The sequence below is a fragment of the Petaurus breviceps genome, unplaced genomic scaffold, assembly GCF_028583685.1.
Source record: "Petaurus breviceps papuanus isolate PSGF00001 unplaced genomic scaffold, PetGlider_PUasm1.0 140, whole genome shotgun sequence".
NCBI classification, from domain to species: Eukaryota; Metazoa; Chordata; class Mammalia; order Diprotodontia; family Petauridae; genus Petaurus; species Petaurus breviceps.
This window is the reverse complement of record NW_027185698.1, coordinates 1,536,282-1,555,873: the sequence shown is the minus strand read 5'-3', so window position 1 is coordinate 1,555,873 and position 19,592 is coordinate 1,536,282. Positions and strand designations below refer to the sequence as shown.

Sequence of the window (19,592 nt, the reverse complement as noted above, 5' to 3'; positions counted from 1 at the left end):
TGTGACTTAGTTGTTCATTTATTTCAGTTGTGTCTGATTCTTTGTGACCCCCATTTGGGGTTTCTTAGCAAAGTTCCTAGAGTGGTTTGCCAAGTCCTTCTCCAGCTCATTTTACAGGTGAGAAAACTGAGGCAAAACAGGGTTAAATGACTTGTCCAGGGTCACACAAGCTAGGAAGTTTCTGAGGTCAAATTTGAACTCAGGTCTTCTGACTCCAGACCCAGACACTGCACCACCTAACTTGAAAGTAGTATTTTAAACAGTTTTAAACGTTTTAAACAGTTGACCATATGGAATCCAGTGCTCAGAAAGGCGATGTTGAGGCTAGTCTGCCTTGTAAGTCTTCATCGATTCTGGAGATGTATCTATAGTGTATATATATAAACTTTTTATAATATATATATATATGTATATATATATATATATATATTACTTTTTAGGTGTAAACGTGTATCTGTAAAGATAAGAAAGATTAGATTCTATGTTCTGACTTCAGAATAGGCTCTGAAAGTATATTTTTGATTACTCAATTTTGGGTGTTTTTTAAAAATTTGATCTGTTGCTTTTGCTTAAGGCAGTATAAAAAGGGGGAAATTCTACTAAATTTAAGGTTCTAGCTACTTGGAGTTTTTTTAGGGACAGAGAGAAAAGGGAGTGAAACTAGGAGAGGAAAGTTGCTGAATCAAAAGAATCAGGAATTGTTCTTCATTTCTGTAAAGTTTATGATCCAAACAAGACCTTTTGTCTTTAGGGAGACCTCAGATTGAAGGGAACTTTTTTTGTTGTTCCCATTATGTTGTATTTAATTGCAATGTCATAAAATTTAACTCTCACTGTACATTCCTCATTATATAGTCTTTTGTTGACTTTGCACTGAACCTGGTGCCAGTTTTGGCTTTATGCCTTCTATTGTGGTACTAGGTCTTGGTCCTGTGATAGCTTTAGGATTGGGGGAGGGGGGTTCTTTGTAAATCATAGCTGCTGCCACCGAAGTCCCGCTTACTTGCCTTCTCATGGCCCAGAGGTGACCCGGTATTCTCCAAGTTTGCCGTTTGAATGCAAGCTCTAGCAGGCCCTGCCAAGCTGGAAAGACTTTAGGTCTGTGCCAGTGAAGGAGGCCATGTGTCTGCTGTTCAAAGACCAGCATGAATGTTCTTGAAGACTACCTACATACAAAATGGTAGACCTTGAAATATCCGATTTTTAAAATGGAAAATTTGCGTGCATTTTAAGGTTTGTTTTCCATATTCCCGGTTTTTAAAGTGGGAATAATGTCAATTATTGGTATAGAGACTGGATCTATGATTTATTTCATTGGTGTGGAGAATTACCAGATGAGGAAACTCCTTCAACCAATGCAGTCAGGCCCCTTTTCTGCAACTTAGAGAATTGCCCAGAGCCTGAAAGGCAAAGACTTGTCCAGGTTCACTCGGTGTGGGTCAGAGGCAAGAGTGGGAACACATGTCTCACTGACTCTGAAGTTGGCTCTCACTGCATCTCACTTTCTTGTTTTGAATTGAAGATGGTGTAAACCATCAAGGCATAGAGAACCTTATTTCACAGGACCATCAATTTAGAGGGTGTTCAACCATCTAGGCCATCACCCTCATTGGTATAGAAGAAGATTGGGACCCTAACAAGTTAACTGACTTGTCTAAGGTCACACAACTAGTAAGTGGAAGAGATAGGATTCAAATATCAGAATTCTTTGACTCATCAGGCAATATAGGGTACACTAAAATTCGATTACTCTGAAACTATCAAAAACCAGGTCTGTAATTAAGGAACTTGGCTCTGTTATGGGTGTGGCAGCTGCTTTAGCCTGGGAGAGCTAACTTCTAGCATTAATTTAGTTGTAGTCATTTGTTAAACACTCTTATTTACAGATAGATTATTTGCCTTGACCTAGGTTTCCTCCCCACCTGAAACTAGGGTTGGGGAACCTGCAGCCTGAAGGCCAGGGGCCTTCTAGGTCCTTAAGGGCAGCCTTTGACTGAATCCAAGTAAGCTAGAGAAATGAAGAATTAACATCAGAAATGCATGCGCCGCACTGTGTCCTACTCAAGTCTGGATGACACAGTTAGATGGGTAGGGTGGAATCATGGGAGTTTTAAGAAGGAATTGTGTACTTTGAATGAAAAGTACATAGAGATAGATGCCACTGTGTTTATATCATTTATATATGTTTGTTTTTATATACATACATACATACTACTCCTTGGGAATAGCCAGTGATCATTAAGGTCATCAAATGTAAACTTGAAGGAGCCACGTAAAGCCTAGCTGTTCTTACTAATGACAATAAGAAGACAGGCGCAGTGGTATTTCTAAGTATTGTTTGCTGTGGAATGGATACATGTGCATATATACATTATATGTAGATGTGGTCAGCCGGCCTCTGCTTGATTTCTGTTTCAAGGCTAGGGAGGCAGTTTGATATTGAGGAAGGAGCCCTGAATTGCATGGTTACTGAACTGCCCTGAGACTCATTTTCCTCTCCTATAACACTGGAAATTGGACTTGGTTTTTACAGTCCCTTTCAGTGCAAATGTCCCATGATTCTGTTTCATGAGATAGGCCATTCTGTCACTGGTGCTGTCATTATTAGGGGATTCTTAATTTATATTGAAGCAGAATCATTCTGTCTGCTGGAGCCATACAGAGTAGTCCTCCTTTAGCCTCTGAGAGCCCTTCAAAGATTGAAGACAGCGGCCTCCTCTTAGCCTTTTTTCAGTGTGAAACATCTCCAGTGACTTGGAGGCAGCACTGGATCAAAGTGCTAGGCCTGGAGTCAGAAAGATCCAAGTTCGAAAATGGCCTCACATACTTCCTGGCTGTGTGACCCTGGGCAAGTCACTTACCTCTGCTTCATTTTCCTCAAATGGGAAATGGAGGTAATAGCACCTGCCTCCCTGGATTGTTGTGAGGATAAGATGAGGTAATAACACTTAGCATGGTGCCTGGTACATAGTAGGCGCTTAATAAATGCGTATTTCCTCCTCCCTCCCTTCCTTACACCCATTTTTCACTAATATGGATTCAAAACAACTCACCATCCGGTTTGCCATCCTCAGTATATTCCAGTTTGTCAATGTTCTTAATAAGTAACACCCAGAATTAATTACAGCCCTGTGGACGTCACACTGTACCTCCCATGATTCAAGTGCCCTACCAGTATTCATGTAGCCTATGATTGCATTAGCTTTTTTCCTTTTTTTTTTAAGTAGTTGCATCATGCTGTTGCTTCATGTTGAGCAGTCATGTCCAGTTTTGTGTCATTTACATATTTAATAAATGAATCTTCCATATCTTGATCCTGGTGATTATTTTTTAAAATGTTGAACCTTGGACAGAGTCAAGAACAGAAAGCTAGAATACTCCCCATATCATCCTGAGGTCACCCAGTTCTCTTGGTATGGTCCTTCATCCCACTCAGAATTCATTTAAGTCCAGCCCACATTTTTGCATTTTATCAGCAATATAGGCAATTTTTGTCCAATGCTAAAAATCAAGACCGATTTACATATTAATTACCTCCTTTGATCCTCACGGCAAGCCTGGGAGGTGGGTGCTATCATTTTCCTGATTTAGAGATGGGGAAGGGTTAAGGGACTAATAGTCATCACCCTCCTCTAGTAAGTATCTAAAGCTGGATTTGAACTTGGATCATCTCTCCAGTTTCAGTGCTTTCTCTATTAGCTGTTTCTTCAATACCTGGCTGCCCAGTTGAATTGGAAATAGGGGTTTCTGCAAAGACTGAGTTCTCTTTGTGTTTTTAGAACCTTGTTGTCCAACCTTCTGTGGCCTTCTAATTTTTGTTGACCTCGCTCAAAAAGTGTATCTTATGACAATGTGTGTAGTAGTTATTTGTGGAGCTGAAGCTCTTAAACTTTTTTTTTCTTTTAAAATTGTCTCTCCCTCCCTCTCATCGTTTTCCACTCAACCCCATTGACCATAACAAAAACAAACAAAAAAACCCTCACAGCAAATAGGCATAGTCCAGCAAAACAAATTCCCAGATTGGCCAGATCGAATCCTGGATTTTAAGTCCCTCACGTCTCTGGCAGGAGGTGGGTGGTGTGATTCACCTTCAGCACTCTGGACTCTGGGGTTTATCGTTGCATTAATCAGAGTCCTAAAGTCTGGCAGAGTTGTTTTTCTCGAAAATGCTGTCATACAAATTGTTCTCCTAGTTCTGCTCATTTCTTCTGCATCAGATCATAGATCATCAGATTCATAGATCAGTGAAACTGTTCATTTCATCACTTGGGACAAAATAATAGTCTGTTACATTCAGATTTAGCCCCTCTCCAAAAGATTGGCACCTCAATTTCCATTCTTGGGATCCTACAAAAGCTATTGCTCTGTGTGGGCCTTTTTCCTCTTACTTTAAATTCCAAGGGTATGGTACTGGCTGGGTCAGAGGTTTATATAGTTTAGCAACTTTGAGACGTAATCCCAAATTTAAAACTATCAAACCTGGTTTTTTTTTAAATCAGTGTTTTTCTTCTGATATGCCTATGTGGTTTTTTTATTTACACCATTCTTTTTTCCCCCCAAATAGTCCTATCCATCTAATTTCATGGAGCATATGAAGCCAAACAAGTACAGTGTCATTTATTCTGCGCCGAACATGTTACACAATAAGTTCTACCCGACCCCGGAAAGCCTTAGTTCTAACGGAATCCAGATGGAGCCAGTTGATCTCACAGTGAACAAGCGGAGTTCTCCACCTTCGGCCGGAAGTTCGCCTTCCCCGCTGAAATTTCAGACTTCTCATAGGCGGGCCTCCCCTGGATTAACTATGCCTTCGCCTAGCCCGCCTATGAAAAAGTTCAGCCCACCTCCACCAGGTGTACAGCCCTTCAGCGTGCCATTGTCAATCCCACCAGTGATGGCGGCTCTTTCTAGACATGGCATTCGAAGCCCTGGAATCCTTCCAGTTATACAGCCAGTTGTTGTGCAACCTGTACCTTTCATGTACGCAAGTCACCTTCAGCAGCCTATAATGGTATCTACTGTTCTAGCAGATGAATTGGAAAATACAAGTAGCATGCAAGGTAAGACCTTTTTTTTTTTTGGAGGGGGGAGGGCAGGGCGATTGGGGTTAAGCAACTTGCCCAAGGTCACATAGCTAGTTAAGTGTCAAGTGTCTGAGGTGGGATTTGAACTCAGGTCTTCCTGACTCCAGGTCCAGTGCTGTATTCACAGTGCCATCTAACTGCCCCAAGGTAAGACCTGCTCCTGAGATAGGATGCTGGGGATCTGTCCTGGCGATAGATAACTCAGATTTGAGCTGCACATCTGAGAAAGAGAACTTCTAGCTAAGGAAGGAAAAGGATCCAGGAACAGTTCAAACAATAAAACATGTTGATGGTAGACTTCATCTGAGGTGTAGAAAAAATATTTTTGTGTAAGTATTGATGGTGAAAAACCTAATAAAAACACATCAGCATTACCTCAGATGCCATAGAACTTGTAATTACTGAGATTATTGGGGACCATGTCTGTGCATTGCTCTCCAGGATGTGTAGAGGACAGCTCCGTGTGCATATCGGCATTCAATAATATAAAGCCAGCCATCATTTATTAAATACCTTTTAAAAGTAGGGAAGTGTCAGAATAATTATACATCCTTTTTTCTTCAGCAGATAAATAGCAAGAGGCTTGAAGGTGCATGGAATATTTTCAAAACCTTTGGATGCTTCTTTCTGGCAAAATAATTAGTCACTGAAACTAAAGTTTTAGTGAGACTTTACCCAGTAGTTAATTCTTTCTGTCTTTTTGTGATAGGCAAGTAGATCGCTGGTTTAGAAATAGTGGTTGTTCAAAAAGTATTTTCACAGTGAGATTGGAAAATTGTCATCATTTTTCAACAAGGGCACTTAAATTGATTTCACTTCCTCTTTTCTCCCTTTCCAGTACCTGTAATTGAATCATATGAGAAGCCTATTTTACAGAAAAAGATAAAAATAGAGCCTGGGATTGAACCACAGAGGACAGATTATTATCCTGAAGAAATGTCACCCCCACTAATGAACTCGGTATCCCCTCCACAAGTTGCAATGTTGCAAGAGTAAGTATGTTTGGGTCTACCTGTCATTGGTACAAAACCGTATTTGCTGTCAGGTGGCAGAGGACAGTCAGCCCTAATATGATGATATGGTGTACAACAGCTAAGAATGGGTTTGGGGGGATGGTATCTTTTCTTAACCACAAATTAAAGGAATCCTACAAATAGGCTTAGGCTATTTATTACAAATAATGACAACAATTATAAATCAAAGATTTAGGCTACAGAGGTTCTGTCTGTCATCATTGGAGCCCCATTCTAATACTCTTTGGGCCAGCTGGGTTTATGTAATTAAGTTTAGCGTGTAGTTTTATACTAAAGGGACCAAAACTGCATCCTCCAGTATCCTTTCCACCTTTGTCTCTCTGCATCCCCTTTTATTTATTTTTATTTTTTATTTTTTTGCTTTTTTGGAGGGCAGTTGGGGTTAAGTGACTTGCCCAAAGTCACACGGCTAGTAAGTGTGTCAAGTGTCTGAGGCCAGATTTGAACTCAGGTCCTCCTGACTCCAGGGCCAGTGCTCTATTCACTTCACCACCTAGCCATCCCTCCCCTTTAAACTTTCATTCTCTTATTAAACCATTTTTCAGAATAAAGAGAGCCTTATTTTTAACACCAGAAGCTTTTCAGACTCAAAACCATTTTTCCTAGTAGATCTAATGTTTTCAGTCATAGTCACAATAAATTATGCTTTGATCATTACAAACTGGGTAAGTCTCAGTTTTCTCATTTTGGTTTTGTGAACATGAACTCTCATCAGTTAGGAGGAGAGAACAGTTTTTTATGGTATTTTATTTTATGCAAATTTTTTTTTTTAATGAGAAAAGGGTTCTTATGTTTCACCAAAACTGCCAAAGGATTGTCCATGATGATTAGAAGCAAATGCAATGATAATCCTAAATATTGAACATTATAGAATTTAATTTTAAAAGGCTATTTTGAAAATAGCACCCTATACTTTTAGGATCTCATATTTAAAGTTAGGTGGACATAGGAGGCCATTTTATTTATTTCATTTTTTTGCTTTTTGGAAGGGGGAAGGGTTGCTCAGGGTCACATGGCTAGTTTTGTGTTAAGTGTCTGTGGCCAGATTTGAACTCGGGTCCTCTTGACTCCAGGGCCAGTGTTCCCTGTGCGCCACCTAACCACCCCAGGAGGCCATTTTATTAAGGAGCGCCAGAGAGTTCACTTACTGAGGAAATAAATAGCAGAGCTTGATTCTAACCCAGGTCCCTTAACTCCAACTACATCACAATTTGCCATTAAACTATTTTTGTTCTTTAAAATCTCTGATTGGTGCTATTTTTTGTTATTATAACTAATAGCAAAAATCTTATATTCGCAAACCTTTAAGTGCTATATGAACAAGTGATTGTTATACTTTGTATTACTTCATAGTGATACAATGCCATTTTTTAATACTACCAAAAACTTGAATATCAGTTAAAGCACTATATAAATGATTGGTGGTTATTTTTTTTATTGCTTTGTGATACACTACCAAAAGCTGATTAACAAATAAGTCTTCCACCACTTGGACAATGTGCCCCTGGATGAATGTTGTTCACACACAGATGTGATTAAGTCATGTCTTGGAACATAACCATTGGTGTCCCACTTAATAAACCAGCTAGCCAGGAAAGAATCACTTGTAACGCTCAGCCTATAGTTTAATAGCATTGCTTCAAACAGTTCCAATGATATTTCCATTATGTATTCCTTACTTTGGAGGCATTGAATAGACTTCAAAACTGATTTCTTTGAAGAATGGCAGGCTGACGTGGTTTTTGTTGGGGTTTTTTTAAACTGTACTTAAGTATATGCAAAGATACTTTTTGTATGATAATTCATTTTTATATAAACGCATCCATATTTGGAAGGAAAAGTTTTAGGGGATGGAATGTCTTTCATTTTAGTTGAATTTTTTTATTTTTTGCTCTAGTGTTAGAGTATACTTTACTTATACTATATATACTTGTTTTTAACTAAGTAACACCGGCTTAGAAAACTCAGTTTAAAAATTTATTCTGAAATGGAGCTTAAAGATTGCCACCTTATCCAACAGCTACATCATCTTAAAGCTAAGAGTTGGGAAGTGAAAGCACCGGACCCTCACTCATCTTTTCAGAAGTATAGCTTGTCCTAAGTTTGGATTCTGGGGACTCTGGGGGATTTGGAGGAGGAGCTTCTCACCATCAAGCAGGTCCCTGTACTTCTGGCTTTCAAAAAGACTCTGGGAATACCAGCTCAGATAGTGATTCTCACCTCAGGTTTTGGCATACCCTTAAGATATCCCCTTACCTCTATATCCTCAAGAGGGTTTTTGGTTCCTTTTTAATTCTCCAAACAGTTTTTAAAATTTAACAGGTAGTAGGCTGTTAGCTTTTAAAAGTGGTAGGAATAGCCTGCTACCATCAAAGCATAAAATTAGCTACTAAAAAGTGGGGAACGGGTCATTTGGGTACATGAAACTACTAACAATAGTTAATAATTAGCTTACAGATATGAAATATTTAAATATTGATTCATGAAATTAAAAGACACACAACTTTTCTGAAGGTTTTTGACTTTTCTTTTTGAAGTATTGTGTTAAAATATAAAACATCATAAAGGCTGAAAAATCCCATCCCTCTCTCCCCCCGCAAAAGAAGGAAACCTTAAAAAGTTTTCCCTTTAACTGCCCTTCCACCACCTCATTTGGCCATACTAGTTCACATATTATCTATCTACTGCTTATATCATTATTTATCTCAATCCTAGCACCTTTTTTGAAGGATTGAAATTCACAAACATAGATTATAACTGTTGGAGTATTTTTTCATAAACAGGCAAATATGTGCTATTTATAAGTTCCCCCTCTGTGAAACTTAAATTCAGAAAGTATAGATGAAGGGAGGGGGAAGGGTACTTTTTTAAAAATTTAATTTCTTGGTACATTTTAAGTTTTAACTGTCTCTCTCCACCCCCACCCCACCCCTTCTCTTTCTCTCTCTCTGTCTCACACACACACACACACCATTTACTTAACATTTCTTTCTCTGGAGGTGGATAACATCTTCCTTCATGGGTCCTTTCTCACAGTTAATTCTTTGAACAATATTTTTGTCATGTATTCAGCTTGTTTTCACTTTTCATTATTCCATGCTAGTCTTTGTTTTCCTCAAATCAGCCCATAATAGTATTATGTCACAATCATATACCGCATCTTGTTCACTTTTTTTAAACAGAGAAATATTTTTGCACTTCAAGCTGAATCACATGGATCGTACGTGTAGGGTACCATGGTGGCATAGTGGATAAAGCGTTGGACCTGGAACCAGAGTTCAAATTTGACTTCAGACATTTAGGAACTTTGTGACCCTGGGCAAGTCACTTAACCTCGGTTTAATCTCGGTTTCTTTGTAAAAAGGAGCTGATAACAGCACCTCCCTCTCAGGGTTGTTTTGAGGATTGGATGATCTAATAATTATAAAGCGTTTAGCATAGTTACCAGGAACATAAGTAGGACTTTTTATCAATGTTAGCTATGCATCATCATCATTTATGATTCTTATCATTATAGTTCAGCATGATTTGAGGAGCAGGTTTTTAGGTAACTTACTCCTCAAATAGTGTATCCAGCTATTGATTTTAAGGGGTTGACATTTCATCTAGAAAGCCTTGCTTGAAGTAAGCATAGAGGGAAAACTATACCATTGGAGCAGATGTCTTGGTTGGTTTCTTACCTCTTTATGCATGAACAGTAATTGCATTTTTACCACAGTGTAGTAGAAGCTTAATAAATGTTGATTTGAAATTTATCCAATTTCCCTTTCTCTTTCATTCTTGTCCCTTCCTTAGGTGATTCTCATAAAACACCATGATCTTTTCTTGTAAAATATTCCCTCTCCAGTTGTAACTCTAACCAGTTTTATTCCTAAGCCTTTGATTCATTTTTTATTTTTATTTTTTTTTGCTTTTGGGGGGCAGTTGGGGTTGTGACTTGCCCAAGGTCACACAGCTAGTTTTTGTGTTGTGTCTCAGGCTGGATTTGAACTCAAGTCCTCCTGACTCCAGGGCCAGTGCTCTATTCACTGTGCCACCTAGCCACTTCAGTTCATTTCTTAAATATATATTAAACACCTACTTACTGTGGGTCCTCAGGGAGTAAGGAAAATAGGTAAGACAGGATCCCTGCCCTCAAGGAGCATATAGTCTAGTAGGAGAAATAAGGTGCAGAACACAAATTACTTGTATATTGTAGAAGTTCATGAGACAGAGATCCCAAGGTGGGCTGGAAAGAGAGAAAAGGAGGCTTTTCCAGGGATCAGAAAATCATCCCAAGGGGTCTATACTTAGGGATTTTTTTCCCCACCTTTTTGTGCCCATTTCTTTTTTCTGTAAACACAAAAGCATAAAAATAATTCTATTAGGGACAGGTTGAAACTTGTTGATATTTCAACAATGTCATCAGATAAAAAAAAGAAAAAAAATTTCATTGAAATTGGAACGAGGTGCTGTAAAAGCATGTGGTCTTTTAATTAAAAGGTATAAAGTATATATATATATGTATGTATATGTGTGTGTGTATATATATATATATATATATATATATATATATGAACCCTGGATTAATCTCAGTCCTTAGAAAAATACCTTTTGAAAAATGAGCTAAGCTTCTAGACTGGGTTTCTACTTTTTTTAAGCAGTAGGGGGTAGTTTCCCTTAATATAGCTGCTGTTTATATAGTGTTTTAAATTTTACCCACAGGATCTCATTTGAGCATTTACTATAAGCACCTACTATGTGCAGAGTGCTAAAGATGCCAAAAGATTATTGACCAGCAGTTTTTGGTCATGAGTGTCATTAGTGATGTTCCTTCAGAATCACATTTGCGGGAGGGATGTATCCATAGGGATATATGTACCTGTGGGGTTAAAAGCCAGCCAATGCTGGTTGTGAAGGTGGAAAGCCAACTTCAGACATCCTGTGGGGGGGTGGGGGGGGGGGTGGCCGACTGAACTCTTCCTTTAGGAGTTAATGCCTGGGGTAAAGGGAGACCACACCCACCTGCCAGCTCCAAACAGGAAATTCTCAGCTACTCTTTAAAAGGAGTGGCAGTGACCATAAAGCCTTGTCTTTGTGGAGACAAAAGAATGATTACTTTGATATACAGAAAAGCTATTATTTAAAAATTAAAAGCAAATTTTCTTTTAGTAGAGATCATTCCCCTGTTGCCCTCCCCAAGGTAAATTTTTTTTTCTTTTTGGAGGGCAATTGGGTTAAGTGACTTGCCCAAGGTCACATGGCTAGTTTTTTTGTGTTGTATCTGAGGTCGGATTTGAACTCAGGTCCTCCTGACTCCAGGGCTGGTGTTCTATTCACTGTGCTACCTAGCCACCCCCCAAGGTAAATCTTAAATATGGTTGCCTGAGACTAGAATTTGGCTTATGGTTTTATTGGTTAGTACAAATAAACTAAACTCAAGGCAGCTTATGAAAAGTATCTAATCATTTTGCTTCCATGATAAAATGCTGCTAAGTGGACAGAACATTAAAAAAAAAGGTGATTGCAGTTGTTTATGAGTAAACATAAATTAATTGGCATAGCATTATTGAAGGACACAAGGTTAGACTTTCTGTCTGGAATTTTAAGGTTTTTTAAATTAACTTTTAACAGGAACCACCCTTCAGTCATAGTACAGCCTGGAAAGAGACCTTTACCAGTGGAGTCTCCAGATACGCAAAGAAAACGCAGGATACACAGATGTGATTATGAGGGATGCAATAAAGTCTACACCAAGAGCTCTCACTTGAAAGCCCACAGGAGGACACACACAGGTACAAAGAGACACAGGGCCGCTTTGTCCTCCTTTGAAGGAGGACTTGACCAGAGTGACCCAGATACAGCTTTTGGCCTCTGAGCTTTGGGGGAGGAGCTGATGGAATCCTTGGCCTTGGCCTTGAAAGATCTTTCAGAATAATTAAACAGAATAACAACAATAAGAATGATAGCATTTATAGAACACTGTAACGTTTGCAAATATTACCCAGTTTGATCCTTACAACAGCCCTGGGAGGTAGATGCTGCTGTTATCCCCATATTTACAGTTGGGAGGAAGCAGAGGTTAAGTAATTTGATCCAAGGTCACATAGCTGCTACTCACTGTCCAGGGCTGGATTTGAACTCAGAATACAGCTTGGTCTACTGCACCACCTAGCAGCAGAGATGATGTGGAAAATTTTGAATTTGAAGTTATGAAGGGGGGAAAGGGGTAGTTTGTTTATTTCTTTCTCTTTTTTGCTTTTTGGAGGGCAATTGGGGTGAAGTGACTTGCCCAAGGTCACACAGCTAGTTTTTGTGTTAAGTGTTTGAGGCAGGATTTGAACTCAGGTCCTCCTGACTCCAGGGCCAGTGTTCTATTCACTGTGCCACCTAGCCGCCCCATGGGTAGTTTGTTTCTTTTCTCTTTTTTTTAAATTATGTGCAAAAGGAAAGTAACTTAATTTAACAGAGCTAGGACTCTATTGCTTAGAGTCATTGCTGACCAGAGAAGATCAGGAAAACTTCCAAATGTTCATATTGATTGTATCCATTCCCGGATCCCTGTCCCTGGGGTTCTAGAAAGCATTGCCCTGTCTTAATTTGCACAGTATCCCTCCTGCTCCCAGGGATCAACTGCAGGACTTGGTGGGGACAATGCAGCTCGGAACTCGGACTCGAGGCCATGGGCAGGCATCATGGTATAATGGAAAGAATCCTGGATTGGGATTCAGGGAACTCCAGTTCTGGTCCTGGCGTTACCACAGCTCTAGTTGCTCGACCTTGGCACATGACTTGTATACCCATGACCCAGTTGGGAGGTGGGAGAGTGGCATCAGATGATCTCTGAGGTCTCTTCCAGCTGTCACTTGGAACATTTAGAATTCCTCTTAGCAGTAACATTTATACTTTTATAATTCTAAGATGTTATATGAGGCACATGTCACTTCAAAATTAGCAAAGAAGATGGTGTGAGTTTTTGATGAATCCTTCTGATAAGAGATTTGGTTTATCTAATGATTCACACATGGGAAAGTCCATCGGTCTTTTCTTGGCATTTCTCAAAACTGTGATAGTAATATAATCTACTGGGATCATAGAGTTTTATTTAGTTTGGAACATGGACCTTAGAGGTCTAGTCCAGTCCCCTTCTCATCTTTCTTGATAGGAAATTGAAACCCAAAGGGATTGTGACTTTGTCCAAGATCAGACAGGTCATAGAATATGTATTTGAACCCAGGTTTTTCTGGTGCTAAATTCAATGCTCTTTGCAACATACCATATTGGCTCTCAAATAAGCTTAAGAGTCTGAATCAAGTGTGTTTATCAATTGGAGTAAATACTCATACTTCCTTGGAGAGGATATAGACCCCGCAGACCTTCTATGGCTTGTGGTGGCTCCCAGGGCCTTTGTTCAGTCCTGGCCTTTGCTTTAGCAATAACTTTTAAAATTCCATTTCTTGGCACAGATTTGGTTATACTTTAGAAAATAAATCCATTTGCCCATCCTTCTAAGGACCTGCATTTTAAAATACTCTATAAGGGAACTAGTCTGGAATCAATATTCACCAAACCTCACAGTAGAAATATTAAAGCTGTTTTTGACTATGTTGTCAATTACATTTCTTCTTTTTACAAAATATTCATGTTCCCTTTTTTTTTTTCCCAGGAGAAAAACCCTATAAATGCACATGGGAGGGATGTACGTGGAAATTTGCTCGGTCTGATGAACTAACAAGGCATTTTCGAAAACATACTGGGATTAAACCTTTCCAGTGTCCAGACTGTGACCGAAGCTTCTCTCGCTCTGATCACCTTGCTCTACATAGGAAACGCCACATGCTAGTCTGAACACATCTGTCTCCTGGATCAACTCCCTTTTCTCCCACCTGTCGCCGTCTCCCTCCCTTTCTCTAACTCATTTTTTTACATGTACATTTTAATTTTGATTCAGCTGGTCTGAATCACTGAGTTTATACCATTAAAAACTTCCATATGGTCAGTAATAGATGGTATCTAACCCTCCTTTCTCCTTACCACGGGTCAGACCTAAAGAATGTGAACACTTTTTTTTCTGGGGGTGCTAAGCAAACCCTTCCTATAGACATGTTTAATGTACTGCAAATAAGGGAATGTGTAAATTAACATAGCCTTTTGTCAGTTTCTCCATGTATTCAGTCATCATATATTGACAAACCAGTAAATGTATTAGAAATACGATATCCAGACTGCTAGTTCTTGCCAGAGATCTTCATGCTTATGTGCCCTAGAATCTTGTTTGATGCGCAGCATTGGAAAGAATGGAACCTTCCTGACATGGGTCGTCATCTCTTCTAAATCATGTTCCCTGACAGTATTCAGTGTCTCCACCTCCTGTATCAGCCCAGTAGAAAATGGTTTTAAAATGGGCAAATGAACTAGTGCTGCTCCCTCAGTCTGGGGCATCAGTCCTAGAGAGTGAATGCCCTCTGTGTCCAACATCAAGTGGGGAGCCACGAGTTGAGCAGGGGTGGGGATCGGGGGAGACCAGAAGGTCTGGATAACTTGATGTTGAGTGCCTCTCCAGCTCTATTGTTTGATTTGAAGTGCTTCAGATCCCCAGAACATCAGACATACCAACATAAGTATGCTTCCAGCGTGGGCCAGTGTGCTGGCGCACCCTGGGAAAGCATTTTCATCAGCTCTTATGTTTCATCTCATGGAAAAGGTGAATGAGGTTTTGCTGTCCCACTCTCTCACCCCCAGCCCTGTCGTCTTCCAACATACTCAGCCCATGTTGATAAAGCACAAAACCATCTAAGTTCTTTAGCACTGGGTCATCCTTGCAGCCATATGGAGGAATGATTGAAGAGTTGGTCGAGGTAACAATGCAAAAAAATACCTTCCTTAGCTTAGTAATCTTTCGGGTTCTGGATGGCATCTTGTATCTGCACATAGCTTTTAAACGATGAAATATTTTAAAACTATTCCCATAACCTAATAGGTTACACACACACACTTTTATGCAGAAACTGGATTCTGCATGAGCTATAATGTGCCAACTTGGCTCTCATCTGTGTTTATAATATCCTAAAGAAGCATCTGTTAATGCTTTGGTAGATTCATTCAATTTAAGACCTCTAAGTGACACTTTGTAAATATAGCTAGTTAATACAACACGCACACACACATGCACCATGCTTCTGTAACAGATTTCCAAATAATTTAACAAACCACCATTTCAGGGATTCATGTCTGTCAATTCATAAATTCCCCTTGGTGAATAGCATACTCAGATTCCCAACAGTTTATGATTGGAACTGGCAAGACTCCATCTATACCAGGTATCCTAACAGTGGGATGAATGAACCAAAGTCATGACCCCTATTTGAATTGGGATCAAAATAAGCAGCACTGATCCCGTGAGGAAGTTTTTCCTCAAAAGCTGGCTTTTGAGCAATACTGTCACTATTCTCAGATACTTAGTACAAATATCATGTTCTAAATTAGCAGATAGGGGCACCCAGGATGAAAAGTGGGCACCTATGATCAAATGTGTTGCCGTTCTTTGGCAGAAGTAGGGAGAGGAGAGGAGCAAGTGAAATGTTTATTCCTTGGTCTTGGTACCATGCAACTGATACTGAAGAAAAAAAAGGTAACTTGGGTTCAATAACACTGAAAGAGGGTTTGTAATTCACCATCTCTAAGATTTCTCATCTTTTGAATCCTGGATGAATTATGTGGGATAGCCAGTTGCAATGGTAGTAAAATAAGCATCGGGAAATTTGTCATTTTACAAGAAATCAAATATGAGTAGTTATGTGTTTTTCAAATATTTCTGCACCATTTCTCCAGCACTGATGACCCACCTTAAGAGTAAGATTACTATATTATGGTTGATAAGGTGTTTTGGGAATGAATATGTTACTTTTTTCCCAAAGTAATGCAGAATTTGATTCAGTTTATGGATTAAAAAAATGATTTCACAATTTGATTCCTCCTTCCCTTCCTCCCCCCCCCCCCAAAAATAACATGGAGAAGTTTGTTTTCATTTGGATGGACCCCATATTCATGCCAGAATACCAGCTTGAATTGCAGTTTTCGTCCTCAAGAACCAAGATGGAATGGAATACAAAGGGCATATCTGACCAAATGAACATAATTTGTGGTGTTCTGCCCTCAAAAAAGGAACCTGTATGATTTTGTTACTTGTATGGGTCTATATAATAGAAGGGGTGCACTGAAATTTGTGGTTTGCCTTTTTGGCATTTTGTTAGAAATAGTGAACACAAGCTTTCAAAGATAATCATTGATGCTTTTAATTTGTTTAGTGTTTGAGTAATAAAGAACCCTTAACAATTGACTTCAAAAGGAAAGCAACCCTAAGATGTGTGTTCCCATGTTACTTTCTGTATCTTTAGTTTTAATATTTGGCCTTTTACCAAATTCTCCTTTATAAATATTGTATTTTACTATCATAGATGAAAATCCTAGTCTCTTAGCAATTTTTAGCTGTTTATTGTGGAAGGACTCAAATACAACATAATCTTGAAATGCCCTTGAACATATTTTTTTATGTTATATACCCTATCATTCTCAATGGTGGTTTTAGTAACAGCATCCTTAATCAACTATAATTGTTTATACATGTGGAATTTTTAAAAATTCCATTTGCTATAGGATTTCTCAAATTACTTAAGTGTCATGGGGAAGAAATCAGGAAATTGACATTAAATCTGTCTTATGTTAGAGTTTTTAAATGTGAATCTACATCTTCAATGGGCATTAACTTTCTAATGGACTTTTGGGTTGGGGAATGTATTAGCAAAATAGCTACTACATACAACTAAGGAGATGCTAAATTAGCAGAAGGTTCTCTAGAGCCTTGAAACAGGAGAACTAGACGTATATTTTTTAAAATGAAACATTGATCTGCACTATCAGTATTGCACTAATAAAGAATTTTAGATGATTTTGCTGATACTGTATAGCTCTATGTGTCATTTGTGATCAGTTTCTTTTTTTTAAAGATAATCTCTTCAAGGGAAGCAGGTTGGCAGTGATTTGGTTTGTTTAAAAAAATATACCATAGTTCTTGATTAATCCCTGGAGTACATAAAATTGGTCAGAGTATGTTGTCTTCTTAATCCTTTCAGTCAAGGTTAACAACTTCTAAAATGACTGAAAATTCTTCCTAAAATAAAGCCATTTTACATGAATTAAACGAGGGCTACAACAATGTTATGTTTTACAAATAACTAGCACTTTTTTTTCCTGCTATTTATGTACTTAATGTTAGAGGGTCAAAATAATCTTTCTGCTTAGCATCTCTTAAACCATACCTGCCAATATAGCAGGATTATTACATTTACAGTACTTTAATACTTGTGTAAACTATGCAGAAATTTTTAATAAAGTGTAATATATTTTATAAGCTAATAAGACTGAATGGGTAAAAGGTTTTTAGCATGCATTAGTATAACTTGCAAATACTGAAACATTTTGGTAATCTTTCTTACTAAAGATGTGAATGTTTAATGTACCTTCACTGTTTCTACTTTGGTAGTCCAATGGGAATTCAGTAATGACATTTTGTCATGTCAAACTGTGAACATAAATTTGTACTGTACAGTCCTCATATACTATATACCATATGCAATATATGTATTATAAACTTGTTAATAAAACCATCTGAATAGTAAATGTGATCATGATTATTACATAGGACCCTCAAAGAGGGTAAAAGACTTCCTGAAAGGGAAAAAAAATCTGGCCCATCGCTGGAGAACTTCCCTTGCTTATACAATTGGTTTACTAGGTAGGGAAAGGCAAGAAAATGGTGAAAGGAGTTTTATAAGTAATAAATCTTGTAATAGCTATTGTTAATATAGCATGTATTGTGTGCCAGATATTTTACCAGTACTCCATTTGATCTTCGAAACCCTGGAAAGTAGGTGATGCCCCCATTTTAGATTTGAGGAAACAGGTAGTCAGGTTAAGTGATTTGCCTAGGGCTATAGCTAGTAAGTGAAGCTGGATCTGAACTTGGACCTTCCTCCTGACTCTAGACCCAGCTTTGTAGCCACTGTTACTAGCTGCTGTTAGGTAGAGGATCTGAGTTCATAGTCCTGATGTGCTAGCCTGTGTGACTTTTCTAACAATCTATGTGTCTGTGGACTTTGTTCTTTTCTGCTTAAACCCCTGTGGTTGTGTTTGGATAGCAAACATTCTTAAGCACACTGTCTAATCCTGCTCCCAGAAAGACCTTTTGCAGACCAGATATATTAAAGCCTGGTCTGTTTCCTAACTTTGTATTGTTTTTCAAACTAAAATATTTTTTGATCTTATTCATTGATGTCCCTTTTTAGTCTTTACCCTACTTGACTAAAGTTGATGCTACATCTCTAAAAAGCAGAAATAGGATTTTTTAAAAAATGAACTCATTGAAACTTTTGTTCCAGCCGTATGTTGAAGGTAGATAGGAGGCATAAAAACTCTTAGATAAATGGGTCAGAACCAGTACGGTCAAGAGAAAAGATGCTGGGAAGGTATGAGGTAAAGGCACATATGCATAGTCTTCAGGTGAGTACCTTTGTGAATCCCACACATTACAGATCTGCTGTTGTACTAGGGGCAGGGAAGAAAAAAGGAGCGGGTAGTGTGGATTACTGCCTACAGTGGAGGGGAAAGAGGAAAGATTGTTTCTTGAGTAGGGATGCAGTTTACCCTGTTACTGAGTGTTAGTTACAATGGAGAGAGATGTGGCTATGTTCTATAAATTGCAGATCACTAGTAAAATCTTTCCTCAAATGATGTACATTAAGAACAGTAGAAAACAAGTTCTGTCTCCTGGCTTTCTGTTGATAGCTAAAGAATTGCCAGCTGCTATATTAAAACCTGAGAATGCAGATATAAAGGATAGCTCCTTCCCTCAAGGAGCTTACATTCTAGTCAAAAGACAAAATAAATACATAAAGGAGAGCAGAATGAGGGGAGGAGGTTACATTGGTTTAGAGCTGGTGGCCGGGGATGGGAGAGAGTCCCAAGTTTCCAGTGGGGATAAAGGCCAGAGTGAAAGTGGTGTCTTTAATCCGCATGTAAACTATACAGTGCAGTCCTCCAAATAGTTGAAGAAGGACAGGTGGGTAACATCTGATATGACCTTAGAATGGCAGAAAGGGAGAGAAGGAAGTGAGACAGACAAATTGTGGATTAATTCTCAGAAAAAGCAGTGTAATCAAGTGGAAGGAAGTGATGCTTTAGTTATCTGGGAAAGTTTGGGGTAGGGAGGGGGAAACTTAGGAAGGGGAATAGACAGGGTCCCTATGGACTTATGGAACCACCTGAAAGAGTTTTATTCAGATTGACGTCTAGACTCAATGATATTTCACAATATGAGATAAAGTGCAAAGAATAAAAATGGCTAAGATTCATTTAAGGTTTTCAATGTGCTTTACAAATATTATTTCATTTGTTCCTCAAAACAACCCTGGGAGGTAGGTGCTATTTTCCTCATTTT

The 19,592-nt window shown here is 38.7% G+C and overlaps 1 protein-coding gene across 3 annotated transcripts in view; it reads left to right on the top strand.

The window, feature by feature from the left end:
- Positions 1 to 17,776, top strand: part of KLF3 (KLF transcription factor 3) — a 40,557-nt gene extending 22,781 nt beyond the window's left edge. For all 3 annotated transcript variants that reach the window (XM_069068531.1, XM_069068508.1, XM_069068520.1), the window contains exons 3-6: positions 4,565 to 5,060; positions 5,923 to 6,076; positions 11,732 to 11,892; positions 13,764 to 17,776. In XM_069068531.1, coding sequence (XP_068924632.1) covers positions 4,565 to 5,060; positions 5,923 to 6,076; positions 11,732 to 11,892; positions 13,764 to 13,945 — 993 coding nt within the window. In that variant the 3' untranslated portion in view covers positions 13,946 to 17,776. The remainder of the gene's footprint in view (positions 1 to 4,564; positions 5,061 to 5,922; positions 6,077 to 11,731; positions 11,893 to 13,763) is intronic.
- The last annotated feature ends 1,816 nt before the right edge of the window (positions 17,777 to 19,592 follow it).